General features: G+C 50.3%; 2 protein-coding genes across 4 annotated transcripts; both read left to right on the top strand.

The window, feature by feature from the left end:
• Positions 1–625: 625 nt before the first annotated feature.
• Abhd14a (abhydrolase domain containing 14A) lies at positions 626–6,350 on the top strand. 2 transcript variants are annotated; one of them, XM_026383821.2, is made up of 6 exons: positions 626–758; positions 1,917–2,015; positions 3,363–3,577; positions 3,710–3,825; positions 5,143–5,378; positions 5,598–6,350. In XM_026383821.2, exons 1-6 carry the CDS (start codon positions 675–677, stop codon positions 5,778–5,780), a joined length of 933 nt encoding a protein of 310 aa, XP_026239606.1. In that variant the 5' UTR covers positions 626–674; the 3' UTR covers positions 5,781–6,350. The 2 variants fall into 2 exon arrangements, with proteins under 2 accessions (XP_026239606.1, XP_026239607.1); XM_026383822.2 differs by lacking the exon at positions 1,917–2,015.
• A 940-nt stretch (positions 6,351–7,290) lies between these two features.
• On the top strand, positions 7,291–12,806 carry Acy1 (aminoacylase 1). 2 transcript variants are annotated; one of them, XM_026383820.2, is made up of 15 exons: positions 7,291–7,553; positions 7,903–8,014; positions 8,808–8,872; positions 8,963–9,067; positions 9,296–9,390; positions 9,692–9,768; positions 9,860–9,949; positions 10,051–10,107; positions 10,435–10,508; positions 10,590–10,639; positions 10,748–10,892; positions 11,007–11,075; positions 11,703–11,782; positions 11,940–12,000; positions 12,084–12,806. In XM_026383820.2, exons 2-15 carry the CDS (start codon positions 7,921–7,923, stop codon positions 12,246–12,248), a joined length of 1,227 nt encoding a protein of 408 aa, XP_026239605.2. In that variant the 5' UTR covers positions 7,291–7,553; positions 7,903–7,920; the 3' UTR covers positions 12,249–12,806. The 2 variants fall into 2 exon arrangements, with proteins under 2 accessions (XP_026239605.2, XP_026239604.2); XM_026383819.2 differs by having other exon boundaries at positions 7,291–7,437; positions 12,084–12,804.
• The last annotated feature ends 1,324 nt before the right edge of the window (positions 12,807–14,130 follow it).

A 14,130-nucleotide genomic window follows, 5' to 3' on the forward strand; every position in this document is an offset into this window, starting at 1 on the left:
TCAGCCCGGTGGCATTGGTCGTTTTCCCAACTTCTCCAAGCATGTTTCCTCACATGTAGAATGGGTGGAATGTTGCCCACCTCTGCAGGGTACAAGTAAGAATCGAGTTCTGTGCACTGTGCACAGCTTCTTTGTGCTGAGTTTGGTTACCACGCGGAGCCCTGAGCCTGGGACAGACCAGACTATGGTCACACATCGCAAGCAGGATAGGTTGCATGAGAGACAGGAACTCAAGCCTGACTCGTGTGTGTGTGTGTGTGTGTGTGTGTGTGTGTGTGTGCGCGCGCGCGCCTGTAACAGCTGCATGACAACAAATAGTATCTGCATTTACACAAGGAGGCCTCTGTGCCAGGCTGAGACTTGGAGGCTTGACCGGTCTTAAATCCTTCCCATTGTATCCACAGAGATAACTGAGCTAAAGTGAAGATGTTCTGGGGACAAGAATCTGGTGGCTTTCCGCCAGTTCTTAAGCCCAAAACTACTCGGAAATTCTGGACGGGGAGGGTCCGGCCGGGTCTCGGTGCTTTGAGGCGCCACCCCCAGTCCCCTCCTCTGGAACTATTTGCTACCTAGGAGCCCCGCCTGCCAGCTGCAGAGTGCGCAGGCGCACTTCGGTAGCCTCACTTGTCACTGCCTAGTCACGGAGCAGCCGACCTAGTGACGGAGGCCACGCCATGGCCGCGGCGCTGCTTGGCTCTTGGTTCCGCCGGGGCGGGGCCCGCCCTGCAGTAGCTCGCCGGGTCGTCGGGGTCGGCCCGGTGAGTGTCCCCTGGGAGGAAGGAGGAAGGCTGGCCCCGGGGGCGGGCCACCTTTCCCAGGCCTCCTGGGGCAGAGTCCTACTGAAGGGGCACGCGCTGGGTCTGGGAGTGTACTTGTGATCGCGTGTTGTGTGTGTGAGCACGCAAGTGTCTGCCTGAAGGCTGTATTCTTGGGAATCCGGGAATATGTATGTGTCCGCTTGTGTATCTGTCAGTCTGTTTCTTCGTACTGCTGTGGGGGCGGTGTATTCGTGGGTCTATGTATGTCTACTTTGGGGTATTTCTCTATGTGTGATTATCTGTGGGAGTGTGATTATCTGTCTGTGCTTGTGTTTCTTCTGTGAGTGTGTAGTTTTAGGACTATGTGTGACTGTGTGCTTGGGTATTTCTGAGTGTCTGCATGTGGGTTGTTTGGGTTTTTTAATTTATTATTATTATTATTATTATTATTTTGCCATACTGGGATTTGAACCCAGGACCTCGCACATATCATGCAATTGCTCTACCATTGAGCCACATCCCCAATCCCTTTTTATTTTTACTTTGAGATAAGGTCTTGCTTATTTGCCCAGGCTGTCCTCGAATTTGTAATCCTTGTACCTCAGCCTCCCAAGTGCCTAGGATTACAGGCATGTGCCAGAGCGCCCTGTACAAGTCCTTCTGAAAGAGTGTGCCAGTTCACTGTCCGCCTTCCTGATGCCTGACTGTGTGCGTGATTTTGAGAGTGTTATTGCAAGGGATTGATTGTGCAAGGACCAATAAGTGTGCAAGGACTCTGCATGTACGTACAGGGAATAGTTCGTGCAAAAGAAAAGGGTACAGGGGCAAGACTGTGTGTACGTATGGACACGTGAGTGTCACTGTCGACACATGTTTCGGTGGCCTAAAGGGCAGCTTGTTCTCCACCCCACCCCATCCCAACCCCATCTCTAGAGCCACCGGTTGCAGCTGCAACAGTCTAGAAGGGCTGCACCCTGGATTGCCAAAGCAACGACCAAAGCCCTGCCCCTCCCTCCTGCGAGAGGCACTGCAACTTTTCAGCAGACCCGACAGCCAGGAGGGGTCCGACCCCAAAGCTCAATATAGTAGGAATCCAGACTAACGCTGCGTTGTAGGTGCTAGGTTGTGGGTATGCGTCCTATTGCTGTTCGTGACTAGGAAGAAGAGCCCGCTGTTTCTCCACCTGGCTCCTGGTTTTCCATCAGCACCAGTGCAACTGCCATTGCCTACCCACCTCTTAACTCCGGAACCTGGAGGGTAGGCGTGGGAGTGGGGGCAGGGGAAGGATATCCCCTCCAAATGTCCCCCAGAGGTGTGTGAGAGATCCAAGACTGGACTCCAGCTAATTCTAGCTGGCACCTAGCTGGTGCTCAATAAAGATTATTTACTAGATGGGGTTGGGGTTGTGGCTCAGCAGTAGAGCGTTCCCCTAGCACATGCGAGGCCCTGGGTTCGGTCCTCAGCACCACATAAAAATAAATAAATAAATATATTGTGTCCAACTAAAAGATAAATATGAAAAGAAAAGGGAAAAAAAAAGATTATTTACTAGAATCCTAGGAGAAGGCAGGCTGTGCTCATCCTAGGCCCAAGAAATAATGGCAGGGACAGAGCCCACCTTCTCTTAAGTCCCCTGTATTATTTAAATCTCACAGGAGACTTGAGAGAGCAACCAGAATTATCCCACTTTACTGATATACTGAAGACTCAGGGTCAGGAATTGGCAGAGACCTGTTGTAAAGCCAGCTCTACCTGCTTGGGCTCTGTCCCTGGGCTGGCAAAGGCCCTGTACTGGAGGAGTCCATGAAGCAGGTCATTTGGTGTGAAGCTGTATGTGTGTCTGTATATGGGGGTGGAGACATTCATCTCTCCAACCTCCAGCTGCCTTTTCCATTTCTAGGTGAACCACGCTCCTCCCTGGCCCCACACCGACTCAGGCCTCTGCATTTCCTCCATCCCCAACATTCTCTGTGAGCTTCCCCAAAACAGCTGTGGTCAGCCATTAAATATTCCCATCAACCATAAAACACATTCTGATTTTAGCAGTATTATATACAGAATAATAACACCACTCTATCCAGTAGGGGGGCTTCAGTTCATCCATTGCCTCCCATTTCCATGCTTTCCTTCTTCCAAACCAAGTGTGACCTGATGGTTAGGAGTCCAGCCCTGGGTTCAAATCCCAGTTCCCGCTTTGTGCTACTTGAGCAACAGAATTCACCTCTCCAAACCTGAATTTCCTCATTTGTAAGAGACCTGTAATTATATCTTCTTTAGTGTTCTTTATGGACCTCCTTGTTGTGGGGGGCTGAGCAGGAGCCTGCTGTCATCAGTGCTTGAAGTAAGTTTAACTGTCAGGGATGATGGTCACTGAGCATGCTGTGTGCTAGAGGGACAACTCAGATGCACCTCCTCACACTTTGGGCCTTTGTCCTAGCATATGGAGTGGCTGGGTATTGAACCCCCAGTCTTTTGTCCAGAGCAAAGGAAGGGCCAGAGTTGCAGATCTTTCTCTGTAGGGACTTCAGGTTGGGGTTTGGGGATGGGTCCAGACACCTTGTAGGGGCTCAGCCTTGCTTCTTTTCCTTCTCCCCCCTCCTCCAGACTGCCGTACAGACCTGCGTGAGCCGGTACAAGGCTGCTCTGCTGGGCCTAGGTGTATTATTGTTCCTGCTGCTATTGTATATGGGACTGCCTGGCCCCCCTGAGCAAACTTCCTGGCTCTTGGGAGACCCCAATGTCACAGTCCTGGTTGGTCTTACCCCAGGAAACTCCCCCATCTTTTACCGTGAGGTGGTTCCACTCCATCAGACACACAGGTGGGTGTAGACCTGAAGGACCCCAGCCTGACTCAGGGTGCTCGGGACCTACAAAAGCAATGGGAAAAACTTAGGGAGAAAGAACAGTAGGCTGCCCCAGGTCTCAGGATATATTTCCCTGTGTGCTTGCAGGGTGGAGGTGGTGCTGCTTCATGGAAAGGCCTTTAACTCCCACACATGGGAGCAGCTGGGCACACTGCAGCTATTATCACGGAGGGGCTACCGGGCTGTGGCCCTTGACCTTCCAGGTGAGCACCCCCACCTTTAGATCTAGGGAGGCAGGACATAGCAATTGCAAAGGGGCAGCTTCCCAGAAGGGGAAATTGGAAGGGTAGGGAAGCCTTAAGGTATGGCTTGGGGGCTTCTGGACCCCAGTGTCTGGATAAGCAGTGGCAGGTCACAACATAATATGTCACCATGAAAATGTGTATTTATATTGTTTTCCTTGAAAATTACAGTATGTTTGTATGTCAGAGCAAATAGAAATATGACTCACAAACTATGTGGCTTTTTGGTTTTTTTAACTACACAAATGATTTGTGCTATCAATTCTTCATCACCACCACCCCTGTGACACTTCCTCTTTCCTTGGTACTGGGGATTCAACCCCAGGCCTCGTGCATGCATGCTAAGCACACGCTCTTCCACTGAGCTACACCCTTAACTGATACTGTCATTTTTGTCATTAAAAAAAAAAAAAAAGTGAAGCCTTCAGAGATTGTGCCACATTTCACTCCCTCTCTAAGCAGTTGGAAGGGGTGCTAGACCCCTCTCCTCAGCATTTCCACACATAGAAACACAGATGGTATGCAGGATAGTGTGGTGAGGATTGAAAACATGATTAGTGTCTTGCTGGCTCTGCAAGTCTGTCTGCAATTTGGTTTTCTCCCCTACACCATGACTCCTGGATCATGCTGGTCTCTGCAAATCTCCTTTGATCTGCCATTCCTCTACTGGTGGATATGTAGATTGATTTAGAGTTTTCATTGTCAGTTGAAATCCTCAAGAGTAAAACATTTTTGGACATGCTTCTTTAAGCATGGAGGCAATACTTTTTTTAGGGTAGTTATTGAGAACAATTGATGGATCAAAGGATACACATTTTAAAATTCTGAAAAATACTACCTCACCCTCCAAAGAGCTGCACAGATTTATTCTCCCATTAGTCATATATGAAAGTGCCTGTTTTTCTACATCTTTCCCCCAAACTGGGTATTGTCAGGTATTTTTTGTTTCGGGTACTGAGGATTGAGACCAGGGTACTCTTATCACTGAGCTAGATCCTTGGCTAGAACTCACTAAGCTAGATCTCACTAAATTGCTGAGGCTTGACTCAAACTTGTGATACACCTGCCACAGCCTCCCAAATGGCTGGGATTACAGGCATGTCCACTGTGCCTGACTAAAATATATTTTTCTAGCAGGCCTATTACATACAAAAAAAAAAAAGCTTCTAGGAAGTTTGGGGTAGCATGTACCATGTGCCACTGGTCCCCATCTCTTCTACACTGTGGTGGGAAAGAAGTCCAGATTCACCTTCAACTAGTACTTGCTGCCATTCCCAGGTTTCGGGAACTCAGCACCTTCAAAGGAAGTAAGCACAGAGGCAGGGAGGGCAGAGCTGCTGAAGCAAGTTTTGCGGGACCTGGAGGTGCAGAATGCTGTATTAGTGAGCCCCTCACTGAGTGGCCACTACGCCCTGCCCTTCCTGATGCAAAGCCACCACCAGCTACGTGGATTCGTGCCCATCGCCCCCACCTCCACCCAGAACTACAACCAGGAACAATTCTGGGCTGTGAAGGTACTAGAATAAGGATCTTCAAAAGTCACTGTGGCACCCTCTCCCTAATTTGTGTCATGGAGGGGGTGGTCAGGACTCAAGTCTTACTTGGTGGGACATGTCTCTAAGGGTGATTTTGAATGGAGGAGGTGGGGATTCAGAAAGTCTTCCTAAGATAATAACTTGGGGATCAGATCCTCACCTGTCTCCAGGATCACAGCCTCTTGCCTTGCCCTGCAGACCCCAACCCTGATCCTGTATGGGGAGCTCGACCACAAACTGGCTCAAGAGTCACTGCAGCAGCTCCGCCACCTGCCCAATCACTCTGTGGTGAAGATACACAATGCAGGCCATGCCTGCTACCTCCACAAGCCACAAGACTTCCATCTCGTCCTCCTTGACTTTCTTGACCATTTGTCTTGAACTAACCCACTTCCAAAGCCCTAGGCCTGTCCTGTGCTAGGAGGGTCTGGACCACCACTCTCTCCCCACCAGGGATGCAGGCCCAGCCAGGCCCAAGGGGCAGGCCCAGCCAGGACGTCTCATTTCACTTCACAGGCACAATAAAGAAAAGCATATTTGTTTTGCCTAGAGAGTAACAGGCTCTCTTTCCTGGTGTGCTTCCAGAGAGGTGGGAGTGGGAGGCAAGTTTGGGACTGTTTAGGGGCGGATGCTGGGGTTGGTGGGGGTGCTCCAGAACCCTGTGGATCTAAGAGTGAGCCACTTCCTCACTGTACGACTTACTTCTGTATGCCTTAGTTTAGGCATCTGTTAAACAGACATGATGGTAACATCTAGCTCGAGGGAAGTTGTAGGATTGAATGTGTCTGGTAAGTAAAGCATTTGGTCATGTGGAGATGGGGAAAGCAGGAGTGCATGTTAATGCTGCTGTATGACCACTGAGATTGGTGGGAAATCCAGGGTCTGGGTAGCTGAGCTGAGTTTGGAATGTAGAGTGTGTAGACAGAAGTATGGGGAAACTGGTTTAAGAATTAAAACAGCATTGCTATTGAATCACAAGCCTGTTTGCTCCTTTGTTATGTGTGGGTGAACATCCAGAGACTTCAACCCCAGGAAGGATGGGATGGGCCGTTCCCTTACCCTTCCAGACTGCTTTCTTGGTCCAGGGGTTGAAGTTTTCTACTCCTGTGGGCTGCCAAGTTGACTCAGCCACTGGAGCAGAGAGCAGAACTGGTTGAGAGTGCAAAGAGCAGCCAGTTACACAAATGTGCACATGCAAGTGGCCAAGGGTACCTCTATGTCTGTTTCTCTGTCTCTGGTGGGTGAAGAAGATCCAGTTTGGCACAGGGGGCAGCCAAGAGTGTGCTGTTTCCCCCACGTCTCACTGTCATATGGCGTCAGGATTGCATCTTTTTCAGTGACATCCCATCACACTCACTAACTCACATTCATATTGTCACACATATGGTCATGTCCACTGATACACAGGTTTGCCCACACAGTGGCACATTCACACATATTCCCAACAATGCCATGTATCCTTCATTCCTGGTACGTTGTCTGGACAGCTGTTCTGTGCCTGACCAGGGTCAGAATCCTGCGGACCCGTGGACCAGCTTCCTGGAGGTCACAGTGTGGAACAGGTAGATATTAACCAACAACCTTACTAAACATGGAGATGAGGCATGAGAGAATCTTCTTGATCCGCTGAAGCACGAAAAGGAGAGCGGTTGAAGTCTTGCGGGAGGGGGTGGGGAAACAGGCAGCCCAGCGCCCTGAGAGATACTTCTTACTCAACACCGCAGCGGCCACTTTTAGCGTCAGGGACCGCCCTCTTCTCCTAGGGCCTCCTCTGGAGGCTGGAGGGGAAGGGGGTGTCCTCTGGGGGCGGAACCTTCTCGGGGTGGAGCCAGCCCCCAGCGTGCCGCCTGTGGGGCGGAGCTGGCGGCGGCCAGAGCTGCCCAGGGGGCGGGATCCTGGATTCAAGCCTCCAATAACTCAGTGGAGGTCCTGCTCGGTGGAGGACCCGGACTTAGGCGCCTACACTGCCGCAGGGAGTGGGAAGGTTGTGACTTGCAATCTGCGATATCCGCCCCGCGACCCGGCTTTGGGCTAAGTGGTGAGCGGATTAGGGCAGTTTTGATCTCGCGACCTTGCTGGACCCGGAGTCCCCGCCACATTTCTCGCAGCGGGCGCTGAAAGGCGAACGCGGGCCCAAAACCAGGAAAAAGAAAGGTGGGCGGGTGGGGGGGGTCTTAGCTAGGGCTAGAGGTGTTTGGGGTTCTTGAGGAGGGCGTGGGGAGCAAAGTCCATATTCAAACCTGGCTCAGCAACTCTCTGGCTGTCCCCAAACCTCTGTGAGCCTCAGTTTTCTTCTCTATAAAGTGGGCATTGAGAGACACAAAATTCCTGGAGCTCTTTGGGGAATTAATAAGAATATGCGTTGAAAGCGGGCAGCACAGCGTCGTCTAAACAGAATAGGAGCTCCAAAATAAGGTGTCCTCTCCCTTAGAATTTCCGGGGAGCCTCGGTGGGGAAGCCCTTTGTTCAGGTAGGGTCAGTTCTCCATTCACTTTGCCCTCAGCTCACCACGATCGGAGCCATGGCCAGCAAGGATCCTGAGTCTGAGCACCCATCTGTGACGCTGTTCCGCCAGTACCTGCGCATCCGCACTGTCCACCCTAATCCCGACTATGGTGAGAACACGGTGGTCCCAGGGCCTGTGCTCTAACCACCTCCAACTCTGTCATTCCCTGTGTCAATAGATGAGATGTCACTTCTATTGTTGACCGCCCTTTCCCCAAAAGCTGTGTTGCTCCAAATATTACTCCTAGCAACTGGTTAGGGAACAACTTCCCAGAGCAGGAGTGGTTGGGGAGAGGCCCTTCAAGGAGCTTACTGGGGCTGGATAAAGGCCCTCAGGAATCATGCTTGGTAGCTGGGATTGTGTACATGGGTCCAAATTTCTGCTCAATAGTTTGTCAGCTGAGAGATGTTGGGTGAATCTTTTCATGTCTCTAGGCCATAATTTCCTCATCTTTTAAAGAAGAATAACACCTGCGGCTGGACATGGTGGCGCACACCTGTAATCCTAGCTCCTCAGGAAGCTTAGGCAGGAGGATTGCAAGTTCCAGGCCACCCTGTCTAAAAATAAAATTTTAAAAGGGCTAAGGATGTGACTCAGTGGTAGAGCATTTGCCTAGCATGAGCAAGGATCCTGAGTTCAATCCCCAGTATCACATACACACAAAGAAAAACACCTGCTTCCAATCCTGGACTTTACCCTTGTCTTCCACAAAGTTGCACACTGGCCAAGAATATCTTTTTCCTTGGGGATAGAAATGCAGGTGTCTCTGAGGGTTATGAAATTGTGATGGGGAGCAGAAGCCCATCTCTGGATCTTTTTTTTTTTTTTTTTTTTTTTGGCTGCTTGGGCTGGTGGGAGCCATGGGTAGGCAGAAACAGCCCCAAGATTCTCTATACCTCCAGGCACTGCTGTGGCCTTTTTTGAGGAGAGAGCCCACCAGCTAGGCCTGAGCTGTCAGAAAGTGGAGGTGAGCCTGGAGTCCTGGGTGGAGAGGGGCAATGGGCCTGGGGCACCTCCTCACCCAGAATAGACCAACTTCTCTTTTGACTGTCTCTAGGTGACACCTGGCTATGTGATTCCTGTGCTAACTTGGCCAGGCACCAACCCTACACTCTCCTCCATCTTGCTCAACTCCCATATGGATGTGGTACCTGTCTTCAAGGTATGTGTGGAGGGGTATATGCATGCCTGGAGGACTCACAGGATGTAGACCTCAGAAATCCATGCTGCTGGTCCCAGCACTAACTCTTGACATCTGTATGCCATTTCTCCACTCAAGCAGTCTTTTTCCAGCATTGACTCTGCCAGATGGTGATCAGCTACCTTCTTCAGTACTCTTTTGTACTCCTTACCACCCTTTCTGTCACCTTTTTCCCATCCCTATCCCTAGGAACATTGGAGTCATGACCCCTTTGAGGCCTTCAAGGATTCTGAGGGCTACATCTATGCCAGGGGCACCCAAGACATGAAGAGTGTCAGCATCCAGTGAGTATCCTCTATTCCCAGTCCCCTGCAGTGTCCTCACTGGACCAATAGCCTGACGCAGGAATGTGACTGGAGAACTTCAGTGTAAGAGTCATCTTGACCCCTAGCTTGGGCAAAATTATTTCCATAACCATTGAACAGATGGGAAGACTGAGATTCAGAGATGGGCAGGGACTTTCTGGAGCTCTTGCTAGATCATGGCAGGGTAGACTGCACCTTGCTAGCCCAGCTTGGCCCTGCCTGCTGGGCCATTCTAATAAGCATCTGTAGCTCCTGCAGCACTTGGCTTATGCTCCCTCAGGTACCTGGAAGCTGTGAGAAGGCTGAAGGTTGAGGGCCACCGTTTTCCTAGAACCATCCACATGACCTTTGTGCCTGGTAGGAGTGACTTATGAAGGAAGGCAGCTTTGGGGTTGAAGGGGAGTGTCAGGGAGCAGCCGCCTTATCTCAAGTCCCTGTGCTTTTACAGATGAGGAAATTGGAGGTCACAAAGGCATGGAGCTGCTCATACAGCGGCCTGAGTTCCAGGCCCTGAGGGTGGGATTTGCCCTGGATGAGGGTGAGTAGGTTGGTAAGCCTCTGATCAGCCAGGATGGGGGTATGGAGGCTGCTAGTGGGGGCTGAGTCACTCCATTTTCTGAACCTCCTTTTCCCCTTCAGGCCTGGCTAACCCCACTGATGCCTTCACTGTCTTTTATAGTGAGCGGAGCATCTGGTGTGAGTACGGGTGGGCTTGGAGGGAAGGTTTGCTATATATGTGGATGAGGAAAAAGAGCATCAGCCTACAAAGGATCACAAATCCCGTTGAGTCCTGAATAGGCCTTGAAGCCAGGGCCTTTGCCTCTCACCTCTTCCTGCCTGGTCTCCTCTTTCCTGAGCTTCTGAGGGCAAGTTCTGACTATAGGCAGGAATAGCTGTATGCTGTGATTCCAAGCAGGACAGGGTCCTGACAGAGGTGCTTGGAATAAGGGAGATACCTGGGATGACTGCATCTCCAGCCCTCTCATGTGCTGGAAATATTCTCTTCCCTCTACATCTCCCCAGGGGTGCGGATTACCAGCTCTGGGAGGCCAGGCCATGGGTCACGCTTCATTGAGGACACAGCAGCAGAGAAGCTGGTACATGGTCCTTGGAGAATCTGGGTGTTTGGGAGGTTCCATCCTGGGGCCACTCTCACATCTCACTTCACGCTCTTCTAGCACAAAGTTGTGAGCTCCATCTTGGCATTCCGGGAGAAGGAAAGGCAGAGGTAAGGCGGTCTGGGAATGAGGTGGGGTGGAGGTGGCCCTTGGGGGGCAGTGCAAGAGGAGAGGGAGGCTGAGCCACTTTCTTTTATCTGTTTCTCCCCCAACTAAAGGCTGCAGTCAAACCCTCATCTGAAGGAGGGGGCCGTAACCTGTGTGAACCTGACTAAGCTAGAGGGTGGTGTGGCTTATAATGTGGTACCCGCCACTATGAGCGCCAGCTTTGACATCCGCTTGGCACCAGATGTGGACCTGCAGGTGCTGACTCTACCTGGGTTAGAGGGAGAGAACCTGCATCTTTAATCATGTCTTTAATCGTGCCCTAGAGGTTCAGAGAAAGCCTAAGAGATCATCTTGTTTCCCTTCTCTCAGGCTTTTGAGAAGCAGCTACAGAGCTGGTGCCAGGCAGCTGGTGAGGGTGTCACCTTCGAGTTTGTTCAGGTATCACCTTGGGACCTATCCATGATGGGGTAGTCTGAGGGCTGGGGGTGACTGGGCTTACCAAATGTGTGACAGTGTAGGAGTGTATGCTTGGTGTGTCTACATATATTCAGGCATTTCTTTAGCCAAAATAGACATTTTATCATTCAGTGAGCGTTAGGTGTAAAGGCCATTGTGGGTGCTGGGAAATACAGTGGGGAGATAAATTAGGCTTATTGCTTGCCTTCATGGTCCTTAGAACATGAAGGGGAGCGATAGACATAAGTCAAATATTTACTTAATATTGCTTTGATATGAGTGTGTACACATTTGATCCAGGAAAAGGGGGGAACTCAGAACATTTAATCTGGCATTGGACCAGTGGTCTGGAGGAGCCGTCTTAAGGAAGGGGCACTTGGGCTAGGCTCTGAAGGATAGACAGAAGGTAAGTGGATGGACGTTGTGGAAAGGTCCCAGACCACCTAGGGCATTTGAGGTCCTGGAAGAGGGCCTGTGGCTGCACTGGCCACCTGGATGTCTCTGGTAAATGGAAAGAGTTGTGCTCTGTGCCAGACATGGCTTACTCTTAGAAACAGGGCAAGATGCCCAGGCCTCTGTCCTGATCCTGCTTTCCTTCCCCTCCCTTAGAGGTGGATGAAGCCCCGAGTGACACCTATTGATGATGCAAACCCCTGGTGGGCGGCTTTTAACCGGGTCTGCAAGGACATGTAAGCATACCCACCAGCCCTCACCTAACCCAGCAACCTGTTCCTCTCCTTCTTGCTACCCCTCCCCTGCTTTTCTCCCTGCCTTCCTTTTCCCCTTGAATTCTTCCCTTGCCATCTCCTCTGTCCCCCTTTATTCATCAGGCTCTTCCCTCTGCAGGAACCTCACTCTAGAGCCTGAGATTTTCCCTGCTGCCACTGATAGCCGCTATCTCCGTGCGGTGAGCTGATTGCACTGGGGGATGGGCAGGGGGCTGGCCTGGATGCTGGCTTCCCCCCTAACAGCTCCTTCTTGCTCCTTCAGGTGGGGATCCCAGCTCTGGGCTTCTCACCCATGAACCGCACACCTGTGCTGCTACATGACCATGATGAGCGGTTGCATGAGACCGTGTTCCTTCGTGGGATTGACATATACACACGCTTGCTATCTGTTCTGGCCAGTGTGCCTGCCCTGCCCAATGAAAACTGAGCCCCATACCCTCCAGGCTGCCCCAGAGCTTTCATCCCAACCAGTGCCAAGGACCTCCTCTTCTCCTGACCAGTAATGTAGCCTGTGTGGACAAAGGCAGCCCCTGAACTACTAACACTGCACACATTCATGGAGAAGGGAGTCTTATTACTCTGGGGACATGCTGTTACCAACCCAGTTTCACAGATGAGGAAATGTTAGGAGCCACAGCAAAAATATTGATACAGGCACCTTTGGATTTTATTTGACTGCCAGCCAGCAATTCACATTCATATGGTAATTGGACTCATGCTGTCCAGCTGGGCCCAATTTCAGGACTCAGGTTACTCATGTCACTCTTGTATTGGGAGAGTTCCCATTGGTTGGAAAAGGATGGTAGGAGGGTGTTCCGGGGGAAGTGGAAACCCCCCCGGCTCAGGTAGACACACACGTGTGGACCCACTTGTTAGGGGACGCACATGGCCTCTCTCTAAATAAAACTTTGTCTCAGTTTGACTGGCTTGTGTTTTTGTGCCCAACCGGGCTGTAAGATTGCAAGCCGGCGTGCACTGATAGCTCAGCAGGGGATCGCTCAGCAGGGGTGCCGCAGGCAGTGCTCGGCAGCAGGAGCGGGACTCAGCCGGCCCGGGGCCGGGCAGCTTGCGGCATTTTGGTGGCCCTGTACTGGGAACGCCCAAAACTTAAAGGTGAGTAATATCGCTCGCCCCTAAGGAAAGGCGACAGAATGGGTATTTCTGTTTTGATTTATTCTGCTCTTATTTCAGGCTCTCTAGCCTTACAATTTTTCCAGACGAGTTGGAATAAATGGCTGACTCAAGGTTTGAAGTTATTCGGCCCTGAGAGAGAGAAAATTGACATAATCATTTTCCTCCTCTCCGTTTCTGTTTCATTCTGTTTTGGCTTTCTTCTATCCTATCTTATTGGGTTACGTTACCTTTATAGTAGATTAGAATCTAGTAAAAAACAAACCGAAAAACTGTTAAGTAAATTGTTAGAGGTCCAAGCCATGGCAGAAAACATATTAGGTCAAGCAAAACAAAAGGTCTCTCAAGCTAGTCAGATAGAAGAAAATTTGAACAAGGCAAGCTCAGGGAAAAAACGGTCGTCAGATAGGGAGGCTGCTACTAACTCCGTTCCACCACCAGAGGGCATAGTTCAACCAACAGCTTTACCTGCCTCCATAGATGATGAACGGAATCCTGAGGCGGGACCCCAAAAACTAGCATGCCCTGTAATTGAGCAGGGAGAAGAAAAAGAACGAGTTTACCGTGCCTTAGATTTCAAAATAATAAAACAATTAAAGGAAGCTGTAGCAGCCTACGGCCCGGCCGCTCCCTTCACAGTCAGTATGGTCGAATCTATTACCGGCTGGAACTTAACACCAGCAGATTGGGCTAACGTGTGTAATTCTGTGCTAAATAGAGGACAGTATTTATTATGGAAAATTGCCAATGAGGAATTTTGCAAGGAGACAGCTAGGCAAAATGCAGAAGCAGGTTACCCTGAACGAGGCCTGAAAATGTTACTGGGAAAAGAAGAATTTCAAGAACAGATGCATCAGCTCAGATATGATCCTGGCGTATACGCTCAGATCGCTATAAATGCAATTAAGGCATGGAAAACTTTGAAGGGACAAGGGGATTTTCAAGGTCAACTATCTAAGATAATACAAGGAGTTAATGAGCCCTACGCTGACTTTGTAGCTAGACTTATTGAAGCAGCCTCTGAGACATTTGAAAATACAGAACAGGCAATGCCATTTATAAAACAGCTGGCTTACGATCAAGCAAATCGTTGCTGCAAAGAGGTCATTAGACCGTGGAAACAGGAAGATTTAAACACATATATTAAATTATGTAGAGACATTAATGAACAAGGACAA

This window comes from Urocitellus parryii, chromosome 2 (genome assembly GCF_045843805.1).
Source record: "Urocitellus parryii isolate mUroPar1 chromosome 2, mUroPar1.hap1, whole genome shotgun sequence".
Classification (NCBI taxonomy): domain Eukaryota; kingdom Metazoa; phylum Chordata; class Mammalia; order Rodentia; family Sciuridae; genus Urocitellus; species Urocitellus parryii.

What these genes read in the sequence shown, in the direction of transcription:
- Abhd14a (XM_026383821.2), top strand. Translation starts at nt 675, where the DNA reads ATGGCCGCGGCGCTGCTTGGCTCTTGGTTCCGCCGGGGCGGGGCCCGC. An exon ending in CCACTCCATCAGACACACAG is followed by an intron (nt 3,578 to 3,709) that starts GTGGGTGTAGAC and finishes GTGTGCTTGCAG; the next exon opens with GGTGGAGGTGGTGCTGCTTC. An exon ending in AACAATTCTGGGCTGTGAAG is followed by an intron (nt 5,379 to 5,597) that starts GTACTAGAATAA and finishes CTTGCCCTGCAG; the next exon opens with ACCCCAACCCTGATCCTGTA.
- Acy1 (XM_026383820.2), top strand. Translation starts at nt 7,921, where the DNA reads ATGGCCAGCAAGGATCCTGAGTCTGAGCACCCATCTGTGACGCTGTTC. An exon ending in TGAGCTGTCAGAAAGTGGAG is followed by an intron (nt 8,873 to 8,962) that starts GTGAGCCTGGAG and finishes GACTGTCTCTAG; the next exon opens with GTGACACCTGGCTATGTGAT. An exon ending in GGGATTTGCCCTGGATGAGG is followed by an intron (nt 9,950 to 10,050) that starts GTGAGTAGGTTG and finishes TTTCCCCTTCAG; the next exon opens with GCCTGGCTAACCCCACTGAT.